The 25,586-nt window shown below is 35.8% G+C and overlaps 2 protein-coding genes and 1 pseudogene across 2 annotated transcripts; 1 reads left to right on the top strand and 2 right to left on the bottom strand.

Annotated features, from left to right (window-relative positions):
- The first annotated feature begins 8,489 nt into the window (after positions 1–8,489).
- LOC118032494 (probable L-type lectin-domain containing receptor kinase VI.1) lies at positions 8,490–10,971 on the top strand. Its single transcript, XM_035037208.2, has one exon. The coding sequence runs from the start codon at positions 8,805–8,807 to the stop codon at positions 10,830–10,832; it is 2,028 nt and encodes a 675-aa protein (XP_034893099.1). The 5' UTR covers positions 8,490–8,804; the 3' UTR covers positions 10,833–10,971.
- Positions 10,972–11,794: 823 nt separating this feature from the next.
- On the bottom strand, positions 11,795–16,053 carry LOC118032492 (importin subunit beta-1). Its single transcript, XM_035037207.2, has 3 exons — positions 15,873–16,053; positions 12,387–14,814; positions 11,795–12,256 (listed from the first exon to the last, which is right to left on the bottom strand). The coding sequence occupies exons 2-3, from the start codon at positions 14,801–14,803 to the stop codon at positions 12,061–12,063; spliced, it is 2,613 nt and encodes an 870-aa protein (XP_034893098.1). The 5' UTR covers positions 14,804–14,814; positions 15,873–16,053; the 3' UTR covers positions 11,795–12,060.
- Positions 16,054–16,421: 368 nt separating this feature from the next.
- On the bottom strand, positions 16,422–24,019 carry LOC118032491 (ethylene-overproduction protein 1-like; annotated as a pseudogene).
- Between the last annotated feature and the right edge of the window lie 1,567 nt (positions 24,020–25,586).

The raw sequence follows: 25,586 nt of genomic DNA on the forward strand, positions 1-25,586 counted from the left end.
TTTTAACTTTCTGATTTCCCAGTTCTAACATTTCTTCTATAGTATTCCGTAATTCGACACTATCAATTGTTCTTTTGCTTTGATTATAGCTTAACATTTGAACCAAAATTCATATGCAAGCTTCAAGCTCTATATGGTTTTGAAACTGCACATCTTAGCCCGCCTCAGACGTTTGTGCCTTGGGTTGTCGTGGATAGCAAACAACTAGGAAATGTTAGTCCCTAATCCTTGGTTTCTATCGTCTTTTCTCGTGTGCTGGTGATAACCGTGCTTTCAATGCAGGACTATGAAAAAATTTACCACTACATCTGCATGCATACAAAAGCAATGTCATACCAAATGCCTGCAAATCACTTCCACAGAATAATGTCAGCTCAAGTAAGGAGGAAAATCCTATCCATCCAGTTTGCTACCGAGGTGAAGCTAAGAACATGACATCTCTGGCACCAATAAAGAGAATTCTAGTGCATTTTGGCTAGCTGACTGTGGTATTAATATGCGAACACTTTCCTAGCTTATACTTAATGGTGCTATTGAAATGTTGCAGTTTTCAATGCCTGAGTTTTGCAATGTTGGACTGTTGGCTCTTTTTATGTCACATTAATCTGGCTTTGGCAATCATTCTGATTGGGAGCTCCAAAACCAGCATTGACACGGATGGCCTGACCACAGTAATTTCCAGTGTAAAGGGGAGAAATTGGGATAAGATGTTATAAATCTGATGGTGTTAGTGTCCATTATTCAATCAATTTACTCAATCCTTTTATTCCGATAGTGCAAATTTAGGCCTAGAGGGGCATTTAGGAGTGTTAGCTGCCTTAAACTTGGCCTGCCAACCCCTCGAACTTGTCCTAAAAGCCCTGCAGGACTCTGAAGATGATTATAGAATTAGAAAAGGGAATCAGCTTCCCGCTGAAATACAGCTTCAGCTCCAAGCTTTATAATCTCATACCGTGATTATGTCATTCTAAAATTATACCGTTTTCAAACTCTACTGCTTATTTCTGTAACATAATTATAGATCAAGAAAATGATCTGTGTAAACCTTGCTTCCAAAAATTCATCATTAGTGGCAGCAAATATTTTCTGAAGTTTTCGGTCGCATTCACACAACGCCAGCACCAATGATTAAATACTTAACGTGATTCCAGGTTGGAATCACTTTACCTTAAACATCTTTTTCTTACGGATAGACTTAATGTTGAAAGGAACAATTTCCAGGATTTGGCAGTCATATTAGAGGATAATTTACATGTTCCTGGTGTCACCACAAATTTGTCATCTTCTTAAATGGGTCAGACATTGAGCTTCATAAAGTTCATCCAGCTAATTTCTGTATCGAAGTACAAGAAAGTTGTTTCCAAAATGGATGGAAGTTAGATTCCTTTGTCATGGTTCTTACATTAACATGGCAGGCCTTCCTCTCAAAAAACTAGGGTTCCTGTGGAATAAATTTCAGGATATTATCCTCCATTGTTCTCATCATTTCCTTGCTTTTCATGTTCATATCCTCATCGCAATCATATGATATCCATTACAGTGAAAAGCTTAATGCATCTATCTATTAGGAAACACTATGCCCAGCTTCTGCTGATTTAATTGTAAATGAACTACGACACGCGTGCTCCTCAACAAGTCTCTCATCAGCATAGTCAACCTCAGGATTTAATTGTAATTTTTATCGCAATAAGTTTCTTCTCTGAGTTTATTTTAATTATCACTGCAACATTTTGCAGCATGGTCCTCATTAAATCTTCTTCAACACGATACATGCCTGTGCTATCAAGTCCTATGGTTGTTCTGTCCTGGTAAATATTTCAAGTTTTATTCACTTTATATGATAAAAAAAATAATTAAGAAAAAGTACAAGTGAGATGATAGAAGTGAGCTTTCTTTTCGAGCTATTTAAACGATTAGGGATGATATTTAAACTATAGAAAACTTTTTTTTTAATTCACGTGGGGTGTTTGGGCCAGTTTGCGAGCACCTTGACTAATCCTCATGAGCCATGAAGTTAACAATTAGGTAAGTCTCTAATAACCATCAATATTAACAAGTTCAGGGCTTAACCTAAGATTAAAGAGGGAGCAAACCCCTTGATCCCAAACTCATACCACTTGGTCACCCACTAGATAGTTTTTATAAAAAACTTTTAAATTATAGTGGTCAAGGTGTAAAATTATTGAATCTATAAGGATAAAAATAAATTTTACCCTAAAATCCCAATTCTGAGTTAAAAGTAAGAAATTTTAAACCAAAATAAAAGAGAAGATCAAGGAAAAGACTATGAATAAAGCTGATAAAAGATTTTTTTTTTTTTATTATCTAGTAGGTGGTCCAATAATAAAAGCTTAGAATTAAAAGATTTACTTCCTTATGATCTCAAGTTTTGAACCCTGTTATTAAATAATATGATAGTCACTAAATATTTATATATGATCGTTAATCTTAAGACCGTAAAATTAATCAATGTATGCACAAATTGATCCGGACATCTATATTAATTAAAAAAATAAGAAGATAAGGGGGGGGAAGGGGTGGATAAAATAAACGAGAATTTGCTTGAGCTGGGGAATGTTGACAAATGAATTCTGTCGCCTACATTTCTCGAGTTTTCTTAATTAAATATATAAAATAAAATAAAATAACAAATGATAGGGAAAAGCCGCTGAGGAGCTGGCCTCTGGGTTGGAGCGAGGCACTGGTTTATCATTTATGCATACAGTGCGGTACCAAACATACTTTTTATTATGGATTTTGGAAGAGCTTTCGACTGTGACTTCAATGTGCATATAGTTATGCTGGCGACGGGTCTGTTTTCTAACACAACAAGCGGGTAGGTACCATGGAATGTGCTGTTGTCTGTGTTCTGACTTCTAAGGATTTTTTGAATATCGTGTGCTTTGATCAATTCTATCTGACTGGTTTTGAAGTTGATCAAGTCTTAACAACTGAAGCAAACGACTACTTGTCTTTCACCCTACAAGTTACAACCGTATTTATCACTCATGTAGACCACGGACTGGTCACTCCCCACTCAAAGCAGCAATGCTTGCCGCTGATTTCTGCTCTCTTTACATTCTCTCCCAGGGAAAAATTGCAAATGAATCCTTCCGTCCTTATCCAACCCAGCCTCCATTTTCCTTTCTCTTTCTTACCTTCCACTGCTCCCACTTTCCTCGTAGCAGAGCTGAGGGAGACAGACACCACTGTTTCTCACATTCTCCCTGTCTCTATCGTTTCCTGTCTGGGATTGACAGGAGAGTAAATGTACTTGGTTATTATGGTAAACTCATGAAGACTTGAAGACCATTCACTTTTTCAATCTCTAACTTGTGCTGAACCATTAAGAATGGCTTGACATACCATAAACTCAATGGATGAAATCACTTTCATGGCATCACCACCAGCCATTGAATGCAAAAGGGGACACTTAAATGTTGATCATTTGCTCATCTCTAGTTTGCTTAGCACGACATTCCATTGTTGATTTCATCAAATGATTTGGTGAGGCTCTTACCTTAAATGATAGAATATCAGGTTGGTCGGTGGCTAAAGTATTTGCGGACATTAATCCCATGTCAAAACTCTGAACTTTCTATCAACTGCCTGCAGGTCCTTAAGGAATGCTTGATGTCTCCGTTTTACTAAAGCTGATAAAAATGAAGAGGAGAAATCAAAACATACAAAGAACTTTTTAAAAACCACGAATGAGTCGTTAATGCTTCAATAAATCAAGCCCATTTGAGGGGTATCAGATTATTATGCTCGAGTAGTTAAGCCACATTAGAGCTGTTAAAAAGGAAAAATATTAGATGGGTTTCAACAACTACTAACAGAACATTAAGGGTAGGCATTATGTGTCCCATTTCTGACAGGGACAGAAATATTATTGATCACTTGCCACACCTATAAATACCCCACACGACATTGAAGCTTCAATGTACTAAACTATAAAAAAAGAAACGGTTTCTTCTCCATTACTCTCTTTCCTTGTTCTCCCTTCTCTGCTATTCTTGTTTGTCACCCCCTCCGATTCTTCTGAGTATGGTATTCCTAAGTCACCAGATCCTCATGTTTGGTCCAGGAGAATTTCCCGCAATTCTGAGAAAGTCACAATGTCTCTGTGTTATGAATTTCTGTGTCCATATTGCAACAGTTTCATAGCAGACCCTCTAGCTCAGGTCCTGGAGACTGATCTCATGACCATTCTCAATCTCAGACTGGTTCCCTGGGGAAATGCTATTCTAGATTCTAACAATACCATAGAGTGTCAGGTTGCATTTCCATCTTCAGATTTTGTTTCTTTTTTCTTCTTTAAGAATGTTCTTTCAAAGTTTCGATGTGATCACCTTTTACTTTGGTTTTTTGGGAGCATGGGGAAAAGGAATGCTATCTGAATATCATCCATGCTTGCAGCATCAACCTCAAAGTTACAAGATTCAAGATTCGCAAAGAGACGATGAATATCATTGCATTTAAATTGACCATATCCAAGACATGTAAATCTTTCATAAAGATCATATCTTCAATCTCTATTCCACAATCTATATACACATACTCCATAATGCTAACTCATCTAAAGGAGTGGAGATTAAAAAGAAGGATCCTACCAGAGTTGGTTGTCTATCTAATATCATAAAACAATATGAGGACACAAACAAATGAATTGCACTCTAATCAAACAAGACTTTTTGTTTCAAAAGAGCAAATAAAAAAATTACTTGAAACAACTATATTGGATACTTAAACGTTCTATTGAGTTAAGGCAAAGATTTTAACATGCCTTTAGCCTTGTTGTATCTAGCCTCTATCACCTGCACCTCGTCCTCTTTAACCATAACCACCAAAATCTCTATCATCATGATCCACAGACCAGCTTGTTGATGATATCTGAAAGGAGGTTGAATTGAAGTAGATGCTCTTGAAGCTGACATCCAACTCCTAGGGCACTCGTGAATCTTATGACCTATTTGGGCACAACTGAAACAAGCATCGGTCCTCCTATAGCATTCTATGCTAGTATGGCCTCCTTTACAGTTTTAATATGAAGAACTGTCTCCAAATAAAACAAAAGAGTTGCAATTTAAACTAAACTCTAATTATAGCTTTGACCACTACTACTGCCACTATAACTTGAGTCATTGACTAAAGATCTCTATCTAAACCTACTTGGATGCTACAAACTTATTCTCGAGTTGGATGTGTTGGGATGGTGGTGTAGGTTTGTCCACAAATATCTTAGACCTATCCACAAGATGAGGTGATATTAATCATGACCCCTACACATATGCTATAGACTCGTCTCGAGTTAGATAAGTTAGGGTGGTGCTTCAAACCTTTCCACAATCTGAGGTGATTTATAGATGTAGTTGCTTTATATTTTATGAGAATTATAAAAATATAAGTATATGTAATTATTTTAATTTTAATAAAATGTTACGTTATATTGATCATTTGAATAATTATATTAATTATAACTGAAGTTATATGTTAGTTATGTGAATTGTGTTTTAAGATTGGAAAAAACTAGTTATTTGAATTGTGAATTTTTTCTTTATTTTTTTTAGAGTTATTGGTTGGAAAAATCTTCTCATTAAATGTTTTTTTAATCAAATCATAGATGTTATCTGCAACTTACTTGCTATACATGTTAAGTGCAACACGAGAATCATAGACAAAACATATAATTCAAACAATATGTTAGAACCCTAAGTAATTTTTGGGTTGTGCTATTTTACCCTTTTTTTTTTTTTTTTTACTATGTTAGGGTTCATTATTATTATGTATTGCATATGCCAAATTTATTTTTGAAATGGTTTTTGTCCACTAATGGGCCTAACCCTAAGTTGTGTATTGCTATATCCCGAACCGAGGGAAATATTATGGTTTCAAAATGACAAATATAAAGCCTAGCCTTGGCCCTTGGGATCTAGCCCAAAGTGTATACGCGTTTCAGGGTTGTTAATAGCTCAACATTTTCTTGGTTAAGGTCAACGTCTAATAATGATGCTGACATGATAATAATAATAATAATAATATAATAATAATAATAATAATAATACTAAATTAAAGGCTAGTATAGTATTATTGTAATGATTGTTTTTATATTGTTTTGTATAAATTATATTAAAATAATATATTTTTTATTTTTAAAATGAATGTATTAAAATAATCTAAAAACACATAAAAATAATTTAAAATAAATAAAAAATTTGAATTTAAAAAAAAATAAAAACACAAAACAAAGAGAATCTAAAGAAAAAAATATACAATATTTTAAGAAAAAATTCAAGATAATTAGGCTTAATTCAATTTTGATTTATCATAATTCAACGCTGTACGACATCATTCTCATCAAATTTATTGCTAGGAATTGATTCTATTGGGACCACAAATAAATAAATAAATAAATAAGAAAAAACTACAAAACCTTATTCAATTTTGATTTATCATAATTCAAACGCTGTACGACATCATTCTCATCAAATTTATTGCTAGGAATTGATTCTATTGGGACCACAAATAAATAAATAAAAAACTAAGAAAAAACTACAAAACCTTTTAGAAGTCAAAGATAGGAGGATGATTGTACAACGAGCTAGGAAACGTAGCCCGACAATGCTAGTCGATGAAAGGGAAGCATGTGATTGCTAAGCGATGAATAATATCTATGCATTAGCGGTCAAATAGGCTCACATAAACATATTTATTTCCTACAAAGACTTTATGTTGTGGCTTATATGTAAAGCCTATATAATAACAAATCCTAAAACAGTTCACATTTTATTGTGATTCCCACATTAAAATTACTAATTTGTCTTTGGTTTGCAAATTTATTTAACTTTGTTTTAGGGTATAGAGGTATTTTACAACGACGTGCCAGTCATTACAATAATAAACAAGTTAAATAATTTTTTTATATATATATATATATTTTTCTTATAATTCAATTACTTTGTTATCATTGAAAACAAGAAGGTTTGGACAACACATGTGGTGTTGTCTGATACCAGAATCTTACTTTGAGGACATTGGTTGAAGCGTCTCGATCTCCCTTTTAATTTCATGAACAAGTGGCGTGTGTGGTATAATTGTTGTTGATTTAGCACATGTGGCATTTTATTTTTTTTTCTCCTCTCTCCTACTCGATTTTCTTGCTGGCCTTTAAAAAAATCAAATCAACCTCCGAGGTTTGTTCTCCTTAAGATTTTTTGTTTATTCTCTTTATTATAATTTTTTTTATTTTGAAAATTTTGTGAAATTAAGGATTTTTTTTTTATTTCATCCCCAATAGATTTTTTTATTATGTCAGATTTGGTTTCTATTATTTTAATTACTATTTGTTTTATTTAAGATGGGGTTTTAATTTTTTTTATACAATTTGATCCTTCTTGAGTTTTTTCCCTACGTTTTTTATTATTGTTATTTTTTCACCTTGCAAGATTTTTTTAGAATTATTTTTTTATTATTTAATCCTATAATATTGTGTTTTTTTTGTTTCCTGGTCATTGCTCTAACAGCAAATTAATGTGACCTTTTTTGGTTACCAAATTCTTAGATTTTTCGTATTCCTTTTCAAACGTTGATATCGCATGAGCATCTTTTTTTATATTGGCAAGAATTAACCTTACCCACAGCGTGGCGCGAACCAATTATCTAGTCATAACTCTAGAAATAATCGTATTTATTAAACTCGGTTTAGGGTTAACCCAAGAAAGTGGCCAGGTCTCGAGTCACACGAGTTGACTCGGATCAACCCGGAAAAAATAAAAAAAAAAAATTATGTTTGATGTTTTAATATTTCACATGAAAAGATTTTTGAAATAATTCATGTGAATGTAGGTTATAAAAAAAAAATTAAGGCATGAAGTGTAGTATATAGTTATATTATATTAAAAAGTTAAGAAACAATCTATGTGAATATAAGCTATAAAAAATAAATGAAGCATGAAGTAGTATAAGAATTATATTATAGATATCCCACGTCAAAAAGTTATAAAACAGTCCATATAAACGTAAACTAGGTATATATATATATAGTTATCATATGTTAAAATGTTAAGAAACAATTCATGAGTTGTAGTTCATACAAAAATAAATGTGAGGCTAAGTATTTATAAATTAATAATATATTTTTAGAATTTATTAAAAAATGAAAATATATATATATATATATATGTTTAAAAAAATAAATCAATACACCCGGATTGGATTACCTGGGGTTTCAAGTTATTCGATCGAATCATCCAGATTTGATCAACCAGTTACATCTTCTAGTTTTTTTCGGATTCATATCTCTGAAAAGGATGATTGATTTTTCCTGTACGCAAGGAAAGGGAAAAAAAAGTCAAAATTACGGGCATCTAGAAACCATGCGTACTGGGCAATAAATTAAGCATCAAGTCCACAACATTATATTCTTAGGTGTAATATTAGCGAGTCAACCAACCGTGTAAAGCTTTTTATAGAGTATCTTCACAGGTCTCAGCATCACTATGCATTTCCTACACTACCTCGCCTGTCCTAATTAAGATTGACTTTGACAATTTCAAGTCTTTCCATGAATAATTTTCTTTGGGGTTTTTACATTGCATCATCTTGTTTGAGCAAATATAAGACTTGTTATTATTCCTTGCACTTGCTACGCCACATGCTCTTGAGATAAGATAGAATTGAAAACTTTTTAGCCTTTCTAGCCAAACTTCTTGGGGGTTTTATGTCCCATCTCTTTGTTTAAGCTAGCAATATACTTGTTTAAATTAATTATTTTCGAGCTGCAAGTTCTTAGCTCTCAAAATTCCATGGCCTCGACGATCTATTTAGTTTTGTTGTTCTTATTCTTTTGTATGGTTGCTGAGGCTCAAGATGTAGAATTCCTCTTCAATGGATTCAATGGAAGTGAAGCAAACTTCACACTTGATAAAGTTTCCATTACCAAGCCTAGTGGTTTACTAAGGCTCACCAACAAAACGCAAAATGCTGTAGGACATGCATTTTATTCCGAAAAAGTACGGATGCTTAACAGAAGTTCATCTTCGTCTATGAATGCTTCTTCCTTCAGCACAGCTTTTGTCTTTCAGATTATCTCTCCATCCAAAGGTGAGGGAGGATTCGGCTTTGCTTTCACCTTATCTCCCTCCGATCGGCTTCCTGAGGCTGAGGCAGGGCATTACCTTGGTCTTTTCAACTCTACAAACGATGGTTTCTCCTCCAACTATATTTTTGCTGTTGAATTCGACACAGTTAATGGATTCAACAAGAGTACAGACTCTGTAGGCAATCATGTCGGAATCAACATCAACAGCGTGGATTCAAAAGCAGGAAAACCAGCTGCTTATAACGACGACGTAAACCGGCTTGATTCATCTGAAGAATTGATGTTGGACAGTGGTAAACCTATTCAAGCTTGGGTCGAATATAATGGTGTGACTAAACGTATTAACGTAACAATAGCTCCCATGGACCATGACAAACCGATTCAACCACTCATTTCCTTCCAACAAGATCTAAGCACTTATGTTAAGGAGGATATGTATGTTGGTTTCTCCGCCTCTACTGGAAATAAGGCGAGCTCTCATTACATACTGGGATGGAGTTTTTCCACCAAGGGAGAAGCCCCTCTACTAAATCTTTCTCGGCTTCCTATCGCACTGCAGGAGAAAAATTCATCGTCTTTCCGACCCTCAGTGATTGTTATTATCGCATCTTTATGCGGTGTGACCACTCTTCTGTTTGTACTACTGTTCTTTCTTACGGTGTATAAAATAAAGTGGCGGCAATCTGAGGCTCTTGAAGACTGGGAATTGGAGTGTCCGCACAGGTTTCGCTATCAAGATCTTTATACAGCAACTCAGGGTTTTAAAAAGAGTGAGATCATCGGAGTTGGTGGGTTTGGCGCAGTGTACAAAGGTAGATTGCCTACAAATGGAAATGAAGTTGCTGTTAAGAAGATCAATCACAACTCAATCCAGGGTTTGAGAGAATTCACTGCAGAGATTGAAAGCCTGGGACGTTTACGGCACAAGAACTTGGTGAATCTCCAAGGATGGTGCAAGACAAAAAATGACCTCCTCCTAGTTTATGAGTTCATCCCAAATGGAAGCCTGGCCGGTCTCCTCTTCAGTCGGAGAAACAACTTTGTATTGAGCTGGGAGCAAAGATTGAATATTGTTAAAGGCGTTGCAGCAGGGCTTTTGTATTTGCATGAGGAATGGGAGCAAGTGGTGATTCACAGAGATGTCAAGTCAGGCAATGTCTTGATAGATGCAGAAATGAACGGGCAGCTAGGAGACTTTGGTCTAGCCAGGTTGTATGATCATGGCACGATGTCGCACACCACAAATATTGTTGGCACGATAGGGTATCTTGCACCTGAACTGACACGCACCGGTCAGTCTTCTACCGGCTCCGATGTGTATGCATACGGTATTTTGCTTCTTGAAGTGGCTTGTGGCAGAAAACCCGTTGAAACTAGCAACTTCATTCTGATAGATTCAGTGATTGAATACCATCGAATGGGTAGAATTATCGATGCAGCTGATCCAAAGCTGAACTCTGCATTCGTGGTCAAAGAAATGGAGTTGGTGCTGGGGTTGGGTCTTCTTTGCTCTCATCGCAAACCTAAAGCCAGGCCAACCATGAGACAAGTTATACGGTATCTTAACTGGGAAGATAAGCTTCCTGTATTTGATGATTTGGGCTCTCCTGATTCTCTGCGTGGGAGCACAAAATCTATGGAAGTTTCGGTTTCCAGTAACACGATCACAGGATCATTTCCTTCATCTTCTATCGGTCACATGACTTGTAGTTTTATAGATGCCGGCAGGTAGCGGAATCCTTCTTCCTTCTATAGATCGGCTTTTTTAGCTTATAGTTTGTAGTTCCATACTAGCAGCTTATAGTTCTAGTTCTATTCTAGAAAGTAGATTTATTTTATGTTTTTGGATAGTTTTGATGTATTAATATTAAAATTAATTTTTAAAAAATAAAAAAAATATTTTAATATACTTTTAAATTAAAAACCATTTTGAATTATTATTGTTACCCCCAACCAAAAGTAGATAATGTACACTGAAAAAGGGTTATTTAATTTTCTTTCTTTTCCCAATCGTGCAGAACAGGAAATTGATTCTTGACTGTGTTATGCATCAATCTCATGATTTTTGTTCTCAACTGAACTTGCAAGGCTTTACCAAAAGTGCTAGATGTGGTTATCTCATAGTTTGATTTTTAAAAAATAACTGTCCACCCGTGAATTGTGTGTGTGTGTGTATAGAAAAAAATACAAAAATATAACGTCACTTAAAATAATATCACTTAAACTTGCCCTACCACATGAATTAATAGCAATAAATGAGTGTTTGAACCACTTCTATAAAAATTTAGAAATTTTTTTTATTTAAAATAAAATTTTATTTTATATTTTAAATCGTTTTAATATATTAATATTAAAAATAATTTTTAAAAAACAAAAAAAATTATTTTAATATATTTTCTAAATAAAAAAAAAACATTTTAAATCACTATTCAAACCCAATCAAACCCTAACGTTCAGGACTAAAGAAGTTCTTAGCTCCATAATTTTAATTTATCCCATTTGATTCTGCCCTACCATATACTGCACTGGTCTATGTTGTGAATTATTCACTGTTTTATAATCACTGAAAACCCAACATATATATGTTCACCAAATCAAATTTCAATTTGAAAATAACCCTAAAATCTCAATTTTAAGTAATTTTTAGAGATTGCTGAAACCCACAACACCACGTTGATTCAAACTCGGAGTGCATTGCATACAAGAATGAAGCAATTAGAGAATGATTCGTGAGCATGTAGCTGGAGAAAAAGGACTTTAAAATGACTCAATAGACCACCGATTAGTGGATACATTAAAGGAACCAGAGTTCTACCATGCTTGCACATGGGTAGATGACCTCATTTCTTTCTGGGATCCCTCACAGCCTACCAAAACTAGAAGAGGAGAGAGCGGGGAAAAAAGGTGCCTATTCTCTAGATGAAGCAATCAATGACCGTAAACAACTTTTCAGCTCCATCTCATGAAACAACACGAGCAATCATCACTTGGGTCCAATTTGCAGTCTCTTTGAGATGTTCATCTTCAGATTGGAGACACTCGCCGAGGAATTGAACGCAGAATGCTTTGTCTTTAAACAGTATTTTCGTGTTTGGACCAAGAGCATCTGCCAGATCACCCATCACCGCAACTGCTGCTTTTGTAACACTCTCATCCCTGCACAACAAGGAACAGAATATTAGATGTGAACAAATAAATGCAGTGTCTGTGTGTGTGCGTGAGAGAGAGAGAGAGAGTGAAGGGGAAGGAAGCAGCGGAAGCAAAGAAATGAAAGAAGACAAGATACCTATATTTCTCTCTGAAAACCAATTCTATGAACTGGAAAAGGTGACCAGCATGCGGCAGCATCAACTCAGGCTTGGAATCTTTGAATCCCTGAAGAATACCAGAATAAGCTTCAAATATGCTACGCTTAAGCTGGTTGCCATAATCCATCAACTCCTCATCACTATTATCCATCTGAGCACAGACCTCAGCAGCACTTCGCATCATTGCTACTGTAGGCTCAATGTACTTAGAGAATTGCTCGCCTATAGCAAGAGCAATGTCCCCAAAGCAGGAGAATATGGGAGGCTTGACCGACCGGTTGAGTTCAGCACTTTGGAGATTGCAGACAAGGTGGTTCATGATCCCATCACAGTATGGTAAAACTTTGTCCTCCAGTGCACGGCAAATGTCACCAATCACCCCAACTGTGATGGCACAAACCTCGTACTCCTCAAAATTCTGTAGCCCCATCTCTAGGTATTTGTATAACTCAGGCATATACTTCTCGAATTCTGGACCAGAGGCGTGAGCCAGTGCACCGATTGCAAGCATTGCTTCCTCATGCACAGTAGAGCTGCGGCAAGCAAAAACCCTGAGGAACAGAAACATAATTGGATCTGCTGCCTGAAGTATACTGGGCTTGGTCTCATCAGTGCTGCTAAGCTTTTGGATGATCACCTGGATAACAGCACAAAGGGAAGCTTGCAAGTCCCCTTGCTTCTCTCTATCATCTGATGAGATAATTTGAAGCTCTAGTGTCTGCCCCAACTTATGCAAGATGCTTTTGAGCAGCTCCAAAATAATTAGTGATGTTTCCACAACATTGGAAGACCTAACAACCTCGTTCAATGTCTCATAAGCAGAAGTCCTGAGCTTAAAGTCGCTCCCATCTGTCCGCTCAGCAGTTTTGAGAAGTTCAGAGATTATCCTAGGGATGTGTTGAGTTAGATGCGAGGAACTTGTTCCAGCATCTTCATATCCCTGTGCAAGGTAATAGATTGCCCCACAAACCTTTTCAGCTACATTTGGAGCATCATTAATACTCTCCAGCAAGACAGCTACAATTCTTTCCAGCTTCTCCTGGGAAATCACAGAAAATCCACTGGCAGGACAGTGCAAAAACTCAAATATACGACTAAGCGTCCAGGCAGTTGTGTCCTTGACATTATTATTTTCATCCCTCATTGCATTAAGCAGAAAATCCAAGCCATTAGTAACAAGTGGACGCAATGTTTCAACGCTAGGGCCTTCTAGAATTGAGCCAAATGCATATGTGGCTGCCTCGCGACAATGCCAATCTGGCTTAAGAATATTACCCTCGACAAAGGGCATTACAAGTTTCACAATAGAATCCCCAACAGTTCTAGCAACAAGACCAAGACAGGTGCCCCCCGCCATGGATAAATTCCAAATGCTATCATCCTGATCCTGATCCTCCTGTTTCAACATAGTATCCAACAACAAAGGAACAAGATATGGGAGGGCCTTTTCTATGAAGCGTGAATGAGCAGACCCAGAATCTCCACCTTCAACAGTCCCATATTCTTGAAGCTCTATCTCTTCATCGCAGATGGAGCTCCAGAATTCAATTGCTTGGAGGGCAACACTCTCTTCATCCCCTTTTACAGCATTTGATGTTAGCTGGAAGAGGGTCTGCATATAAGGTTCAAGCACCTCATAGTATGTTGATGCTATAGAAACAAGACACTCGAAAGCAGCCTGCCTGATATCCGCCTCTTTGGAAATTGCAGTTTCACATACCACCTTCATGATGTAATTGCGCTCCATTTCATTGTCAAAGTTGGTCTGGGCAAAATCTAAGGCATTATACAAGGCCTTTGTTGCTGCAAGACGTACTTCATGACTGTGTTCAGCAAGGTTCATGCCTTGGACAACAGCAGTGAGAACAGAGTTAACTTCATCCTGCACAAGATCCTGATGCGATATCACCTCACAAACATATCCAAGAGTTTCCAGGGTCGCCTGTTTCAAAGCTGCAGGACTATCTTGCTGGGTCATATTATTAAGTAATGATCCGATGAGCTCAGGCCACTGCTTCCGTGGAATCTCAATGGAAGCAACTTTTGCAATTACTTGGGCAGAAGTGTGCCTTGCTTCCGATGCAGATGACCCAAGCGTTCTCAAGAGTGAGTCTTTGATTTGTGATTTGATAGAAATTTCAATTGTCATCCATTGTTGAACAAGATGTTCCTTTCTCACAGAATCTTTAGCATCTAAAGAGTTTTTAAGAACAATACCAGCCAATCTACGTGATTCTAAAGGCTTTACATTGTTTGCAAGCTCCACTGCCAAGGATAGAAGGAAAAGGGGCAAGTTCTGCTCTTGGAACTGCCTAAGACTGGCCTCTGCCTGAGTACGGATATTTGCATCCGGTGATTGGGCAGCCAATAGAAACTGAGTGATCTCCAATGCCATTGCTTTCAACACTGCAAGAGAAAACAACACAAAGTCCTATCAGTGAAAGTAGTAACAATAAATCAAACAGCAGTAAAATGAATAATTGAAGAACTTGGTAAACAACAGAATGGAATGAGAAAAGAAAGACAAAAACATTAAATACAATCAAATCCTGAGAGTCATAAAAACGGGTGAAACCAAATTATTGTATACCATGACAGTATATGCACATGGTAGAATCTACATCAATAAACATCAACGGATCCATCAACAAGATAACACATTCAGTTCCATCTATATGATACCATAATAATTTCAATAACTTATAAATTATATTGAAAATCGAGCTAATAAACAGATAAAATCATAACCAGAATCAAACCATAAACAAATGAAATGTTTAGAAGAGATTTAGAGAAACAGATTGAAAAAACATTAATTACAGGAATGCCCCATAACCTGTAAAAACAAAGGCAGTACAAAATCCTAAATCCATTACAAAATATGCACGCATTCATTACATATAAAATATGATTTGTAGATCCTGCATATCTAAATATCAACAAGATTAATCAAGCAGTCCCAACAATATCTTACTTCAATTACCACAAAAAAAAAATATAATATATATATATATATATATATAGATTCTACCAGATTTAGGTAAGTAATCATGACAGTCCAGACGAACTGATTTGGCAAAATCAGATCAAATAACAGAAAGTCACAGCCTTCTTCAACCATATACAAATTCATAAACTGGGTTTTTTATTTTAAAAAAAATGCGAAATCGACAATCTTCTTCGAAGAGCAAATGCTTGATCAAATAATAAAATTACTCAACAAAAAAAACTCTAAACTACTTTTTTTAATCTCAGTCACTCAATTAAAAACACTAAATATGAAACAAACATTGATTTCTCCAAAAATTACACACTCAAATACTGCAAAAAAAAATGCACGAAACAAGAAAAAATGTACAGTCGACTAAAGAAAAACAGAAAAGGAGCCCTCAAAGTAACACCATAAAAAATCCCTCACAGAAGAACTAGTGATTAGAATAAAAACAGAAACAAAAATAAAGTACCTTAAATCAGAGGGAAACCGTCGGCACTAAAAAAAGCGTGACCTGCTCTTTCGTTGTTGAAGATGGAGAGAAGTGTAAACAGAGAGAGGGAAGGGAGAGACGGACTTCAATGAAGAAACTGTTCGATTGATTGATTTCAGGGTTTGGAAGAAATGTTATTGCTGTTGTCGTTGTTATTTTCGAATGGAATGAAAGAAGCGGAGCCAGGAGGTAAATGAATTAGCGTGGAAAAAGGAAAAAACACAACGGGCAGGGTTTTTTGGATGCCCCACTGCTGCCCGACTTCAAAAACCCTAGCTTTTTTAATTCTCTCATGTGTGAATCATGTCGCACGCGTGTCAACGTTTAAATTCAATGGGCTTGATTGGGCTTTCCTTTTGGGGATGGAAATGGCCACCTCATGAACTGCTTAACATTTTGTTTTTGGGGTTTCTGTTGATTTGGAGATTTTTTCTTTCTTTCTTTTCTGGGTTAGTACCCTTTCTATTTTTATTTTGTAGAACAATACTGAGGATGAACTTTTGGTGAGACCTGTCTCAACAAAACTCTTTACACCACAGAGCTTGTGCTCCATGCACCATGGAGTAGAACTTCTAGGCCACAGCCTTTATGTGAAGGATATGATCGTCCGACTGTTCTTGAAACGTACTCCTCTGAATAATTGTATGGATAGGGAAGCTTCTTATCAGAATTATTCAACGCGCAAAGCGCAGATGATGCAGCTAATGCAGTGATATCTGGAAGAAACCGCTCCATCGTGAAATTTAGAGACCGGTTTTCAGCTGAGTCCACACTCTAAATTTAGCCTGTCTAATCCGTGCCCTTCCACAGATTTCTGTGCAATATCTATTTGCTTCTGTCGATGATAATAGCATTTGAAAACACATCAACCTCTCCACCATCATCGCCGTCATCAACGGCATCACATCCATCATCACGATCATCAAGTTGACGATACAACTGTGATCACCGTTTTTTGCTGCTGCCTTTTGTAGATGACAACTGCATGGTGGGAGCGTCCGCAGAGGAGTTTCTGCTTCCTGGATATCATCTCTATCCCTATCCCTGGGGTTGCCAGGAGATTGTTCCCAACAAAAATCGGATCCTATCACTCGTATCCTGCAAAGCAGCTTGTGAATTTGTTGCACAATAAATTTCTCCATTACTAGTGTGACCGCCTAGTCGATAAGAGTGGCAGTTTGAGTTCAGCTTTCTGGGACGATTAACATCAACACGTTGCTCCCTCATCTCCACCTTATGAAATGCTCACAGGCAAAAGTAGGAAAGATTCCTTTCTCGCCAAGTGATTAAAGTAGTAGTTCAGCACCATTTGTGTTAATTTCAACAATTAGGGATCCTAACTGGCATAGCAAACTTTATGGCTACTGAGTTTGAGAACAATTTATCTAGCAATGATTTCTAGATGTTCTAGAGTCTAAAATCTGATATATCCATGAAAACTACAAAGAAAAAGGAAGTAAAATAAGTCCTGAAAACAGAGACGTGGAAAATTGGGTATGAATTTTATTGACAAAATTGTGAAGCACAAAGAACAATAGACACTACAGTATGAATTCAGCAAAAATCAGTTAAAAATCAGTTTAATCTGTAAGCCTCTTAACAAGGCAGACCTCAGCATAAGCTGCCATTCATACACATGTTCTTTCAACAATGATACATTCATTTCAATCTTTGCTGAAGTGAAATATAGGGCAGTGGCAGGATATTACATACATTACAAGCTATCCCACTTTTTGTACAATCCCTTTCTTGTCAAATTCAAATATCCCTTTTCTCCCTCTGAAATTCCTTTCACGAAAGGCCACCAGGATGTCTGCGTCACTATGGAGAAAATCCAAAAAAAAAATCTAGGAAAAACTGGCCTTTCTAGTACCAAATATAAGAAAATGTGGTGGCAATGATGTGATTGCCCAGATACTAAAGATAACAAGCATGGACTTCTGGTTCTCATTTTCTTGTTCATTACCCTGCCGTATTCTCTTATAGAGCTCGATGTACCTTTGTGATTGGGATCAAGACAGAGAGCTGCTTCACAGTCTCGAAGGGTGGAGCCATTATCACCCATGAATCATAAATGCTGCTCGAAGATGCAGCAGCTGTAAGTCTGGCTTGAAAGCTATGACCCTTGTAAGCTCTTTTATGGCTTCCACTTCTTTGTGGTCATCCATTAAAACTGAAATGGCACAGAATTAGTCTTAGTATTTTAAAATTAAATGTGTATTCACTCACATAATCCACACTGAATTCCAACTACACAAAATGCAATGATAATCCCAATAGTTTAATATAGAAGTGTTTTTCAGTTAGATCGTTAGCCTGAAGCCAAAATATGACCAGCTAACTTTAAAGTCAACAGAAAACATGTATTCTGAAAGAAGAAGAAACAAAAACCAAACTAACTTCTTCTAATAACTTTGAAGCAAAAATCAAGTGCTTTCATCTGATTATGCTAATATTAATCAAGACGACCTGAAAATGTAGGCTTTTGGAATAAACAAAAAAACAAGGAACTGGCCATGCATACTTCAGAAGCATATCAGAGATAGCAGTCAAAGCATGCATTCTTCAATACAAACAAATAGTGTAACTTCTTTGCCTAGAAGAATCCATCATTCAATTAATCTGACGTTTAACTATAGATGTAATCTCATCTAATGAGACAACTTTGAACCCCGGTCATTCTAGTCAAACACCCTGCAGTTAGATCAATAAGCACCAATTTATGCAGGAGGATGTCAGGGGTGCATTTTGAAGCCAACCATTTATTAAAGCTCAGAGTAGGAGACTGGATTTTAAATAATTAAGGAGCCACAAATTTCTATTTATATGACAAGATCATAGATAAAACAAATGTCTCAACAAGGTGAAAACAGTTTTTTAGTTGAAAGGCTCTTCAATAAGGATCTCGAGATGCAGATCTCTTCAAACAAAAATTGAGAGCTATTAAACCTCTAGCAAACTACACAAGCAAACTGATCTTTTATCAAATGCCGACATATTCTCCAATGAAAATCAGCCTAACAGTGGTGACTATTTCTCTGTTCTTTCTTCTTCTTTTTTAATGAAAACTAGTTTCAAGATGACCAGAGGGAATACTTCAACAGGAGGCTGGAAAGGTTACCATTAGACCACTCTATCAGCAAAGAATCTCTAACAGGACTACATTCAGTCCTCCAGTCAATGATGTTTAAACAATTTTCAGTTAAGAATTAGAATATCTCTGCAACTTCAACACCCAAAGTTTCATAGTTTTCAGTGGTTAGTTCACGGTTTCCAAGATTTATAGCATAATCATTGATGAATGATTGTGAATAACAATCTCAAAGAAAGTAGATGTTGTCATGGAGCTTACCTGCTGCCCTGTGCCTGTATGGATATGTTCTTAGTGGATCTAGTTGTGTTGCCATGCTAAGATCACTTTTTGCCATGTCACGATCACAATACTCTGAACGCTTCTCATAAGCTGAAGCATTATTCCTAGCTTTTTCTATCAGTTTTGTCATCTCATCATATGCTGCTTTCCTTTGATTTTTTTAGATGATGTACACGTGCCAGACCTGATGTGCTCTTGTATGCTTGATCTCAAGTGCACTCATGTAACAGTCAGCAGCAAAGATCCAACTTCTCACAATCAACATATACACTCCCAAGATTGTTCAGTGCCTGGAGGATGGCAAAATTACCCAACTTAAACAATATTGAGGTGCATTCAGAGCAATAGAATTGCATCAAAGTTGTTACTCACTTGTCCTTTCCGAAGGCCATCTGAAGGGCACCTAAGAGCTTCCTCCAAAAGTTGAATAACATACTTTGAGGACTCAGGATCAAGACTTGAATCTGCTAAAGCATATGCTTTAAGGAAAAAAGCTTCAAACGATCTCTGAATTGAAATAGACTCCCCGGCCTTGGATAGTGCTTCTTCATGATTTCCAGTGTCATACAAGATCCATCCTTCATAGACAAGTCTTTCATGGTCGGAAGTAGAATAATTTCTAGCCAACCGCAAACTACGCATTGCAGCCTTTTGACAATTTAGCCTATACCATTGAGAAACAAAAGGTTCCATTAATATAGATATAATAAAATATTTAGAATGGTCCAAAAAAAGAATAAGGTTTGGGGATAAGAAACTCTTCTGTATCCTAGACTCAGTTATCCACATTAATAGCAATTGTGAATATATCACAGAGACATTGTCTTTTATATTTCCTTTTTTCCTAGATACTTAGCATCCATGACAAAGGGACCAGGAGAAGGAAAAAAGTGACAAAGCAAAAGGACCAGAAGAGCACTCAATGCTTGAATACGAAAACATTAACTTGTAACCAAACCATTAATATATATTAGCATGAAAACCTTACTCATAAAAAGTAATGATTAATGCTTTAGATGTCAAGAGAAAGGAAAAGTTTCCATCACATTGTTACAGGTTCTAAACTCTGACGATAGATCTTATTCCAACCTTTCATGACAAAGAAATACTTCTTTCCATAAATCTTCTGTCTTTGCTTTTGCAGTTTCAGCATAAATTTGGAATCCTTTCCTAGCTTCTAACTGAGGTCAGTGGTCCAGGACCGCTTCATTAAAAACAGATAAGGATTTCGATAATGAAATTATGAAAATATTGATTTGATTTTGGAAGGTATGCAGGAGTAGAGCATTTTCACTTCTCTTTTCTCTAAGTTGCCTTTTCTTGTTTTTCCTTCACTACAGCACTTCAGATATTGTTCTTGTTCATAGGGAATCAGAATAGCCACCAATTTCCCTTCTTTTTTCTCTATAATTAGCATCTAAACTCGTCCCATCATTAAATCAGTGTTAACCTATATTCCTACATATTTTTCGAACTCTTTCCATGCTAATTAAACCATTTAAGGAAAACCTCGATCTCTGTGTTAAGCTGCTGCCCAGAAATTCCAATAATGTTATTACCGTCCAGACCCCTTTCTCTTATGAACTCTGAGCTCCAGAATCCTACACTTTTTAAACGTTGGCTCATCACAAAGTGCTTCTTTGAATAGAAATTCAATCTTCCCTACATCAACACAGACAACTGAGTGCACATCATAAGATGATAGAATAAAATATTAAGCAAGAGCTTCCAGTGGCAACCACTATTGCATTAGCTGTATCCTCCTCCATGACCATAATTACTTGTAAACATTATCTTGTTTTTTTTTCTTCATTGCTTTTCCACCTTATATACACCTACTTTATGTTATGTTGGACTGTAGGGGAGTCATGGAAGGAAAGCAGGTATGGACGAGATGGGACAGTGGTTGATGTTTTGAATTACATCTACCAATTATATCATCACAGTTCCATGCATGACCATTGGAGTCCATTCTATGGATATGAATGCTAGACCACCTTGATGCTTGTGTGTAAAGTTTGCAGTACAATGTTTCAATTATTTAATTAAAAAAAATGTTGCATCAAACAATTTAAGTCAATACAAGTTATGCACATAACATATGCAATAGAAGTCTACCAACAATTTCTGTAATTGCAAGATTGAATACAAGTATTATGGAAATATAAGATGGAATTAAGTTCAAGGCCAGTGCATTGACATGAACTTGTAGCTAGAATGATGACAGTACATGATGTCAATTAGAAAACTTCAAATAGCATGTCTTACTAGGGCACAAAATGCATTATGAACAGAAAGAATTAGAACTGATTAATACAGTTAAGCAAAGCATTGGTAAGATTTATGAATTATCACCGTAAAAGGAGGAGAGATTGTCGGAACCGTAGAAGGCTCTTCCAGGGGCCATTTGACAGCATTTGGTGTACGACAGCTAGGGAGCCTATATCATCAACAGAGGACCATCTATCATACAGTTGCATCCAGCAGTCTGCCTGACTGTATTGCTGAACAAGGGGACGGAGGAGTTCTACTAGTTGGTCACCATGCTTCTTCCCATAAAAACATCATGTGATTTGGATCCATAGTCAAAAGTGCCCGGACATCTCTGAGAGCCCTTCAAAATCCTCCAATGCCATAGAAATCCAGGCCCGTAATTCAAAGGCAATCAGGAGAGACCTTGAAACCAATAATTTATTGAGTTCTGAGATGGCTGATTCAAGTTTGTTCTCCTGCACCAACAAAACAGCCCGACACTTGTATGGGAATGGAAGTGTTGGATCCAATTCAGTTGCTGTGTTCAAATCCATCAATTTTTCCTTCCCAGTACAATACAAAGACCTCTCTTGATACATCCAACCAACTGGTGAATGAACAGATATCAGCGAGTTTATCATCTTGTATGCTGAATACTTGTGGCCTCGATGGTATTTAGCCCTTGCAACACCCACCGACGAGTATATATGACCTGCTTCAACTGCTTCTTCAAACCAGTTCTGGGCATCTTTGTACTCTTTTCTTTCGAGCATAACAACACCTAAGAGGTGATAGGCAAGCTGTTTCTGCCAATCTTCGGTTGCACACTCTCCCAGTCTCTCCAAAAGCATCACAGTGTTGTTAGATTTCATCTCTTCCTCCATAGCAATCTGGCTCAGAAAATAATACAACAAAAATGAAGAATGGCCAGCCGAAGCCAATCTCTCCCTACCCTCAGATCCACACAACAGTCGCATCACATAAGGATTGTTCATTGAAAATGGAAGCTCTCTCAAAAACAACTGTAAACAAGCTGCCACCAAAAGGTTTGCACCCTCCTCCAATCCATACTCAATTAGAATCACGGCACTCTCCATATCACAAACCAAGGATGCCAAATGAGCATCGCAAGCTGAGTTCAATTCCTCACAGCAAAACCTGTTTGCCAAAGAAAGAATCTCCAAAACAATCTTTGGATCAAACGTGCCCAATCTTTTCGTCTGGCTAAACACCATCGCCCCTCTCATTCCCTCTGCCGATATCCCATTCTGCGTAAAATTTATCTTCTCCCTCCAGGATTCCTTAAACTCCCCATACAACATTGCTCTAAAAGGTCTAGAAAGTGATGCCACATTATATCTTACACACCTAATTTCATCATCACCAATGCAAAATGACATATCACATTCATCATCACCACCACCATCCTCATCAGCATCAAAAGTCAAGTATTCTTCATCCCCTATCGAAACATCCTCCTCCGGCTGCCATCTCAAACACATGCAAGGATCCTTCACTGAGTCGGGATCATATCCCGACATCAAACAGGCCCTAGGACATTCTAAATTTCTTCCACAGCAATCCATAGCCGACAAACCAATCAATTCATCCTCCCTCCTCTCAAACTTCAACCACGAAGCCAAAACAACCTTGGAATGCACATCCACAGCATGCTGCCTCGCACTCCTTAGACTATTCCGAAACAATTTCGGATCAGACAAGCCCTTGAACACCGCACATTGCTCAAGAAATCTGTCTGATTTCTCCAGTTGCGAAGAATTCTCGACTTTTGTATAGACATCAGCTAATGATTCGACGAAATCCACAGATTTAAGACAAGGCTCAATCTTTGGCTCGATGAGATCAACGGTCGGAAGACCAGCTGGCAATAAACTTTCGACAGAGACATTTGTTCTTGTCGTTTGGTTATGGTTAGTCGGTGGATGGGAATTTCGACTCGATTTCGTCCGAATTGAATTAGCTCTTAGATCTTGTAGATGTTGTAAGAACTTCCCTCCGACTTTACCGCCATAACCACCGCCATCGGCTTCTCCGCCGGTTGGATTGAAAGCATAAACTTGAGTTGCTTTACATCCTTCCGAGAGTTTTAAGCTACGCATTGTTGTGAATATATTGTGTTGCATTTTTATAAAAAATTCACCATAAAACTGCCAAGAATATCAGAAATAAATAAAAAGATGAGGGAATTTAAGAGCAAAATTGTATCTAGATTACCTCGTTTTAGCCTGCAAAACCACCGTATATACAGAAAATGGATGCCCAAAAAATGTGAAAAAAGGAGAGATGATGGTAGATGCAGGCTAATGGGATTTGATTTTCCCAATAAAGTGGAATTAGAACCCAAAAAAAAAATTTGTGTAATTGAATTGGATTTTCTTTTTCTTTTTTGTGTTCTTCTATATGATAGTGTTGGCGGCCTACCAGATTTTGATGAGGTGGAGGAAACGGTCACTCTCTATTTTTTTTATTTTTATTTTTTTTGTATTCAATGTGCAAAACTGTGTGTTTTAACTTTTACGTTGTTTGCTAGTGCCACGTGTTTTTTTTTTTTTTCTAATTTTGTACTTGTTATTTTATCTTGACCCCGAGAATGGCAGGAAGAGAGTACTGGCCTTGTTTGGCTTGGGTCTCCTTTTTGCCATCACCGTTGATGGTTGTGTCCTCAAATCAATTTTAGTATAACGAGATTAAATTTCCCATCTTAATACAGTTGAATCAAGTCGATGATTTTTACTTCTAAAAAACAATTCTTTAAAGTATTAATATCTGAAAAAAATAAAAATTAAAAATAAAACCATTTAGTAAATTTAACTAGCCTGCTTGTTTAATTCATCTTTTTTAACTAATAGTATGTATTTTTATAGTGTCTCAAAAATTATTACCGCAATTTATCTTTAAGTTTTTATATATATTTGATATAAATAAATTATGATATATTTATAAAAATAAAAATTATTTATTCTTGATAAGAAAAAATAACCTCTAAGATAAAATAAAAATAAAAATGTATAAACTAAAAAGAAAATTTGAGATTAAGTATTTGCATACTTATTTAGAAAAAAAAAGGTTATCTTTTCATTTAGTATTTAATTAGTAATAATAACTTTTTTCTTTATTTATTGATTCATGTATTTTTTTTAATTTATTTTATTAAAAGTAAACAGCATCTTTGTGTTTCCTATTAAAAATATTATGACATAATAAAACACATTTATAATATTGATATATTTTTTATTGCATTAAAAATCATATACATGGCCTAGTGCGTATTATAAGGCTAGTTAAAAATTAAATTAAAAAAAATTGTTAGATAAATATAAATCAAGATATATTATTTCATATCTAGTAGAGCTATTTAATTTTTTTATTTAATTATATAATGATAAATTTTATATAAGAAAAATAATATTTAAATTCTATAAAAATTAGTTTTCTATTATATTTCTCATTTATTAATTTATTTTTCTCGATCTATTTTTAAACATTTCCCATTAACTTTTTTACCGATTACTATCGCTAAAATGAACTTTTTGCTAAAGAAAACCTATAAATGAATGAATGAATGAACAAAAGAATTCCAGCAGAAGAGTCCTACTATGTTCAATCTCCAGCCATGGGTAAAATAAACTCCATATTTATAGTTATTAAATTGTTGTTATCACGTCCACCGTATTTATAGTCAAGCTACAGCTCCCGAATTGCAAGGTTCTTTCAAAAAATCAATATGCATCAGCTAAGCTTTTAATTTTTTAATTAATTATATGTTTAGAGACCTGGTTAAAATTGTATTTAAAAAAATTAAAAATATTTTTTAAAAAAATTAATTTTGTTTTTATATTTTTAAATTATTTTAATATGATAATATCAAAAATAATTTTTAAAAAAAATAAAAATATATATATTTTAATATATTTTTAAATAAAATATACTTTAAAACGCAACATCTATCACATTTTTAAAATATATTCTATTTCATTAAACAAATTTTTCTAAGTAAATCAACATCACAATAGTATCATCACAAGAGCCTCGTGAAACAGAGAGAT

Source organism: Populus alba, chromosome 6 (genome assembly GCF_005239225.2).
Source record: "Populus alba chromosome 6, ASM523922v2, whole genome shotgun sequence".
In the NCBI taxonomy this organism is placed as follows: Eukaryota; Viridiplantae; Streptophyta; class Magnoliopsida; order Malpighiales; family Salicaceae; genus Populus; species Populus alba.

Coding starts and splice junctions, on each gene's coding strand:
- LOC118032494 (XM_035037208.2), top strand. CDS start 8,805: ATGGCCTCGACGATCTATTTAGTTTTGTTGTTCTTATTCTTTTGTATG.
- LOC118032492 (XM_035037207.2), bottom strand. CDS start 14,803: ATGGCATTGGAGATCACTCAGTTTCTATTGGCTGCCCAATCACCGGAT. Junction 12,257..12,386: donor GTTTTCAGAGAGAAATATAG/GTATCTTGTCTT, acceptor CTTGTTGTGCAG/GGATGAGAGTGTTACAAAAG.